This window comes from Salminus brasiliensis, chromosome 12 (genome assembly GCF_030463535.1).
Source record: "Salminus brasiliensis chromosome 12, fSalBra1.hap2, whole genome shotgun sequence".
Taxonomy (NCBI): Eukaryota; Metazoa; Chordata; class Actinopteri; order Characiformes; family Bryconidae; genus Salminus; species Salminus brasiliensis.
The window spans coordinates 457,672-464,930 of NC_132889.1; the positions used below are offsets into that span (position 1 = coordinate 457,672).

Genomic DNA, 7,259 nt, shown 5'->3' on the forward strand with positions numbered 1-7,259 from the left:
CATAGGACATTCTCCGAGAAGCTTTGGGGCTTGTCAACATGTAGTTTGGCATATTCCAGTCTGGCTTTTTTTATGATTTGTTTTCAACAATGGTGTCCTCCTTGGTCGTCTCCCATTAAGTCCACTTTGGTTCAAACAACAACAGATGGTGCGATCTGACACTGATGTTCCTTGAGCTTGAAGTTCACCTTTAATCTATTTAGAAGTTTTTTGGGCTCTCCAGGAAGGTGGGCTACAGTCCCATGGATCTTAAATTTCTGAATAATATGTGCAGCTGTAGTCACAGGAACATCAAGCTGCTTGAAGATGGTCTTATAACCTTTATCTTTAACATGCTTGTCTATAATTTCCTTTCTAATCTCCTGAGACAACTCTTTCTTTGCTTCCTCTGGTCCATGTTGAGTGTGGTACACACTATGTCACCAAACAGCACAGTGACTACCTGTAGCCCTATATATAGGCCCACTGACTGATTACAAGATTGTAGACACCTGTGATGCTAATTAGTGGACACACCTTGATTTAGGTCTCTTTGGTCATATTATTTTCAGGAGTACCATCATTTCTGTCCAGGCCTGTTTAATCAGTTTAGTTTTTAAAATAATTCTGTTGAAGCAATGGTTTAAAATCAATGCGGTTTCCAATTTTCATTGGTTAATTTTCATAGAATGTTTATTTCTTATTACTTTTGTCAGATTCAAGTTATTTCTGTGATCATTGTGGGTTTTTTTTCATTAACCGAGGGGTACCAACATGTCCATGTGTGTATATCATACATATTTTGTAAAATCAATTCTTTTCTTAGTTCTTTCTCAGTTGTAAGAGGGTGAACATTGTTGGGTTATGTGGTATGAAGTGAAGTGGTATTCACAAACGTATTTGTGAATCCCTTTCTTTTATCTGTCAAGTGTAAAAACACACTGTACAGTGACAATGACAGAAAAAGAGCTGACTTGCCCTTTGCTTGCTCTTCTTCTTTGTGATAAAACAAAGTTGCTGATAGCAGTTTACTTTGGTCTTTTCCCCATCATAACAGAGTTGACAGGAAGTTGATGACAAGTAAAACAGATTTCTTTAACCATTTATGCATTGATAATTTACATATTTATTTAATTTTTAAAAATATCTTCAAATAAGAGTTTATTAATTCATTAAAATGTTAAAGGGACAGAGATTGTCCTCAGATGCTGAAATGACCCTCAGCATAGTTAAGCTCTAAACTAATACTGAAGTGGGGTAAAAGTTTTCTGCAAGTCCCGTTAAACAACCTATAATAGCTCTTTCGTTTCCTTGTTTTTTTTGTTTTTTGCTTCAGGTCCTTTTTTTTGTTAAGAGACTGAACGTCCCCCCAAAATATCTTTTATATCTCTGTAACCCCAGTCCAACCCTGAGCTTTAGTCTAACTCTAACCCTAATCCTAAACCTAACCCGAATCCTAACTTAAACCCTAATTCTAACTCTCATCCTAACTCTAACTCTAACCTTAACCCTAATCCATCCCTAATCCTAACTCAAACCCTAATCCTAAACCTAAACCTAAATTTAATATTGACTCTAACCCTAATCCTAGTTCTAAAAGCTAAACTTTTATAGCAGAGTTTGAGTGAGACAGTCACCCCCCCGGAGGTCTCACCATCTACACCATCTATTTAGCAGTGTGTGTGTGTGTGTGTGTGTGTGTGTGTTTTCACTGCAGCAGATAGGGGGGTGAATTCGGATGTACTGATGAAATCTGTCTCACTGAAGTAGTGGAGATGATGGTTGATCTTGGCAGAAGTCCAGTTCCTCAGTGAAATCACAGTGTTGTGGTCCAAAAACATCGAGGCTGTACTCTTTCTCATGGGAGGGAGGGAGGGAGGGGCGTGGAGGAGGAGGAGGCAGTTTCTAGAGCCTCTTTCTCTAAAAGGCAGCACGTGTTCTGCAGATGTAGCTGCTAATCTTCACAGTGACATTTCATGATTACTGTACGCTGGGTTATAAGGCTGGGTTCTATGATAAGAGGTGACGGCTCAGTCACTCACTCAAGTGTCCAGTTAATCACACTGCACAGCCATAACATTAAAACCACGGGCAGGTGAAGTGGATATGATTTGGGCCCAGTGGTACAGTCCTATATTTCACACGAGGCTGTGATTCTTATACCAGAATGCTAATAGAGCTCATGACACTCAGCACTGCACACCATTCTGATTCCATAGCTTTATTCTCAAGTCTCAGTCGGCACGGCCCTGAACGCGGCCCTGAACACGGCCCTGAACATGTCTTGGTTGGTGGTGATTCCGGGTCACGGGTGTTTTATGGGAAAACTGGAAGCGGTTTTTAACCTGACCTTCTTCTGCTGCACCTGTAAAGTACAGCTGATCTCCACAGACAGCATTTACACAGGTTGCTTGTGATTAGAACCCATGACAGGGTGGGCAGAAGCCGAGGTCTGTAAGGTTATATGTAAGAAATCATTAAATTCTATTAGAAATATATATTTAATGAAATATTATATTAAATGATCATTCCTATTTCTTCAGAATTCAGCCACTACCCACAGTTCAATGTGACTTCAGTTCTTTTCCAAACACAAGGTTTAAATATTACTGTTCAAAATATTCAATAATACAGTGTGTGGAAACTGCTGATGTGACACAGAAACAGCCGACTGTAGCAGTTTTATAACTCCTGCAGAGTGTGAACTGAGTTCAGTCAGAGTCGCGGGTTTGGTGAGAAACTGACCCACTCTGATCTCTGTACAGAGGAGGTGAATGGAAGCAGGCGTCGGTCGCCATGATTACAACACAGATACAGCCCATAATTTATCTCCTATCCAAACCCACCAGTGCAGCTACACGAGTCTTCTGAGTTTTATATGAAGTGATGATGATGATGATGATGATGAAGGTAAAATAGTGAATAGAGAATCTGAACTAATGCAGTTCTCTTTAGGGACTACTTTCTGTAGCTGCACTACACCCTGCAGCATGTATCCCTCCACCATTTTAATGATCTGGTTCTAAAAGCAGGTTCTAGAGCCGAACTCTTCTCAGAACTCTGGTAGAACAGTGTCTCAGGCATCAGGCAGCGTCTTCATCACCATTAGGTGAAGAACTTTCTGTGAGGAGCTTTTATTAGAGCTTCAGACGTCTGCTTCCCTTCACCTCCACTGTAGAACAGCTCTGACTGGAGGAGGTTATCTAGAACCTCCACTGTAGAACAGCTCTGACTGGGGGGTGTTATCTAGAACCGAGCGTTCCACACCAAACCCTGAATGAGTTTGTTTGTACTGTAAAGTAGGCATCGCCTGCAGCTGGTCTCTGTGTTGACGGCAGTGTGTTGTCTGTATTTGTGGTGATGCTCCAGGGTGTGTGTGTGTGTGGGGGGGTGTTAGTCCACGTTTTCTGTGACCTTGCACTGTGTAAAAAGTACACTGCACCTGGGCAGCAGAGTGGCCAATGAGCGCCTTAGATTCGGCACAGGGTCGTTTTCGCTCGCCTCCTCCCTCTCTCTCTCGCTTTCATCCCTCTCTCCCCCTCCCTCGGCTTCTCCTCCTCCCCTGCCCTCCGTCACAAACTCCACCTGACAAAACTCCAGCCTGCGCAGCTCCTTCAGTGTCCGGCAGCTGCGCAGGACCATCATCTCGGTCAGCCTGCAGCTGTGCACACGCAGCCAGCGCAGGTCCGGCAGGCGGCTCAAGCACAGCAGGCCTGGGCTCACCTCCCGGCCACCCAGCCCCAGCCCCTCCAGCCCTGCCCAGCCTTCCCCCAGTCCCAGCGCTGCCATCTGCTGGCGGTTCCCTGTGTCCATCTCCAGGTGTTTGAGGTGGGCTAGGGCCTGCAGGCCGGGGGGAGCGCAAGCCCTCAGTCCGGCTGCCGTCACCCGGATAATTTCCCGGAGCTCCAGCCGGCTCAGCCGCCCCCACGAGCTCAGGCTCTGCAGGTGTTGGTTGGTGAACGACGGGACGTTGTGCAAAACCAGTGTTTCTATGGCGATGCCAGAGAAAGAGGAGGACTTTAAAGGTTTGTTTTGGAGACTGGATACAGCTGCCTTGGGGCACTCTGGCTCTGGTGGGGTGGGGGGATTCTGGGTAAAGAAACCAGGAGGGACCTCACAGCAACGCAGCTCCAAAACCTGTAAACATAGAGTGTGTAAATGCATAGCAATGGGATAAGAATTCAACATTCACTACAAATGATTCAGTATCCACTATGAATTACTCAGTATCTACTATGAATTATTCAGTATCTCCTATGAATTATTCAGTATTTTTTATGAATTTTTCAGTATGTACTATACACTATTTAGTATCTACTATGAATTATTCAGTATCCACTATGAATTATTAGCTTGGCTGTCATCCTCCTGTCTCCCACCACCTGTGCTTCTTAGACCCAGTGCAGCTAAGCTGGCATCCATGCTGGAGAACAGCTCCCACCCCATGCATGAGACTCTGGCAGCACTGGGCAGCTCCTTTAGCGGCAGGCTGCTTCACCCCAAGTGAGTGGTTGGTGTGGCACAGCAGATAAAACCACTACCTGCCAGTGAGCTACTACACCATGTGGGAGACTGGGGTTCGACTCCCAGTCTGGGTGACCGTATGCTGCTCTACACCAATAAGAGTCCCTGGGCAAGACTCCTAACACTACATTGGCCCACCTCTGTAATACCAGTAACCTTGTGAGTCGCTCTGGAGAAGAGCGTCAGCTAAATGCTGTAAATGTAAATGTAAATGAAGGAGCGGTATCGCAGGTCCTTCCTTCCTGCTGCAGTCAGACTTCACAACCAGCACTGCTCCCAGCGGACTACATACACACACACAGACACACTTAACTACACACACATGTTCATGTTCAGAGAACAGAGGTCCCTCAGTGCAAAAATACTATGTGCAATACCCCCCCCCCCCCCCCACGTGCAATTAATTTGCTGTAAATAATATTGTTATTGCTTTTTTTAAATTCTTATTTATATTGTGTATATAGTGTAAATTATTTATCTACATTTTTGTAACTGAGTGTCTTGCTATCCCTTTCTGCTGTTACACTGAGAATTTCCCCACTGCGGGACTAATAAAGGACTCTTATCTTATCTTATCTTATTCAGTATTTATTATGGATTATTCAGTACTTACTATACATTATTCAGTATCTACAATGAATTATTCATGGGCTGAACTGCAGGAGTAAAGGTAACCCACATTTACCTGTAAGGTAGGAGGGAGGAGGGAGCAGCTGGGCAGGCCACGCAGGTCTGTGTGCAGCAGGGTGAGCCGGCACAGCCGAGGGCATTTGGAGGTCAGAGTCTGCAGCCAGGGTTCGGAGAGGAACGCTCCGGCACGCGCAGACAGCAGCAACCCGCGCAGACGCAGATAACGCAGACCCCGACCCAGATACTGTCGTAATAACACCCAGAGCACACGGGACGTCATCTAATCTCACACACACACACACACACACACACACACACACACACACACACACACACACACACAGGTTTCAAATGAGTTTCTGAACTGCTCCATCAGAGCTGCACAATAGTTAGGAGATACCTTAAAGGGCCACATCACTGAACCGAAATCTCCATACTGTTTAATGGAGAGTGTGATCGTGTGTGAACTCAACATTTATATAAACATCCCACTCAGATCCAAAATTAGAAGTAGAATGAACTGTAGAAGAGGCCTGTTTTGCATTCACTGTTTTTGTGATGTCACAAACTCAAAAAGCAACTCATTTACATACACAAACCCACTCTGCAGGTCTCCAGTACAGGATAAGGAGCGGTCAACAACCCACAAATGTTCTAAAGTGGAGGAATATTTGTGTGTATCATATTTATAGTTGAATACACTGTTTTTATAAATACATTAAAACTACAAACATAAACATGACTAACACCAAAAATACAGCTTCAATAATACAGAGATATCTCTCAGGACAGAAGCTGAAAGTGTAGCTCTTCTTACCCCTTTCCATGTTGAAAGGTCTACAGAGCGCCACAGTCTCTGATCCTTCACCAGCTGCCTCCAGCGCCTGCACACCCTGCCCACAAAACACAGTACGACAACGTTCAGTGTCTTCTTCAACACAGATACAGCCTATTATTGATCTCCTATCCAAACCCACAATGATAATACTGATGATGATGATGATGATGATGATGAAGGTAAAATAGTGGAGAATCTCAACTAATGCAGTTCTCTTTAGGGACTACTTTCTGTAGCTGCACTACACCCTGCAGCATGTATCCCTCCACCATTTTAATGATCTGGTTCTAAAAGCAGGTTCTAGAGCCGAGCTCTTCTCAGAACTCTGGTAGAACAGTGTCTCAGGCATCAGGCAGCGTCTTCATCACCATTAGGTGAAGAACTTTCTGTGAGGAGCTTTTATTAGAGCTTCAGACGTCTGCTTCCCTTCACCTCCACTGTAGAACCACAGCTCTGACTGGGGGAGCTTATCTAGAACCTCCACTGTAGAACTCCAGCTCTGACTGGGGGACGTTATCTAGAACCTCCACTGTAGAACAGCTCTGACTGGGGGAGCTTATCTAGAACCTCCACTGTAGAACTCCAGCTCTGACTGGGGGACGTTATCTAGAACCGAGCGTTTCCCAGCAAACCCACTCTTACTGAGTCTGTTCACACCTTAACTCATTAATATAGTATAGGCCTTATAAATACCTTCCTGTTTAATTATTTTCTAAGAATTATAATAATAATATTTTAGTTATTAGTAATCAGAACTGTGTTGCATCTCCGGTTCAAGCTTTCTTTGCCAGGATCACATCTCTGACATCACAGGGATGTTTACTGCTTGTAAATAGCTAGTTAAACAATCTGTTAAATTAAAAGAATATTAATTATAATCATTAATGAAACTTCTCCTCACTTATAACCAGCCGAACCCCGTCAGAGACATATTCATATTTATATTTTCCCCATTTTTACTCACAGCAACATCTAAAGCTGCTCTCTAACCACCAGCAGATGATCAACTTACCGTCAGAGAGTTTAAATAGCATTAATAATAATATAATAAACTGCATTACAGATGTAAACAACACACAGTGACGTAAACAGCCCCTTTGATTTCTTTGGTTTGGAGTGCAGCTAAGCTCGAGCCCCTCCACCCCCTGCCCTGCCTCCTGGTAGCATGTACCTTCCATTGCGGACAAGTTCTCGGACACTTAAGTAGGATAAAACCTCTATTAAAATGTTTTCGGGGAAACAGTCCAGAGTTTTCACAGCAGCAGAATCAGCCATCTCTGTAAACACA

General features: G+C 44.0%; 1 protein-coding gene across 1 annotated transcript; it reads right to left on the bottom strand.

Moving 5' to 3' along the window:
* Positions 1-2,184: 2,184 nt before the first annotated feature.
* On the bottom strand, positions 2,185-7,259 carry LOC140574448 (F-box/LRR-repeat protein 12-like). Its single transcript, XM_072694283.1, has 4 exons — positions 7,143-7,259; positions 5,951-6,026; positions 5,189-5,413; positions 2,185-4,116 (listed from the first exon to the last, which is right to left on the bottom strand). The coding sequence occupies exons 1-4, from the start codon at positions 7,244-7,246 to the stop codon at positions 3,373-3,375; spliced, it is 1,149 nt and encodes a 382-aa protein (XP_072550384.1). The 5' UTR covers positions 7,247-7,259; the 3' UTR covers positions 2,185-3,372.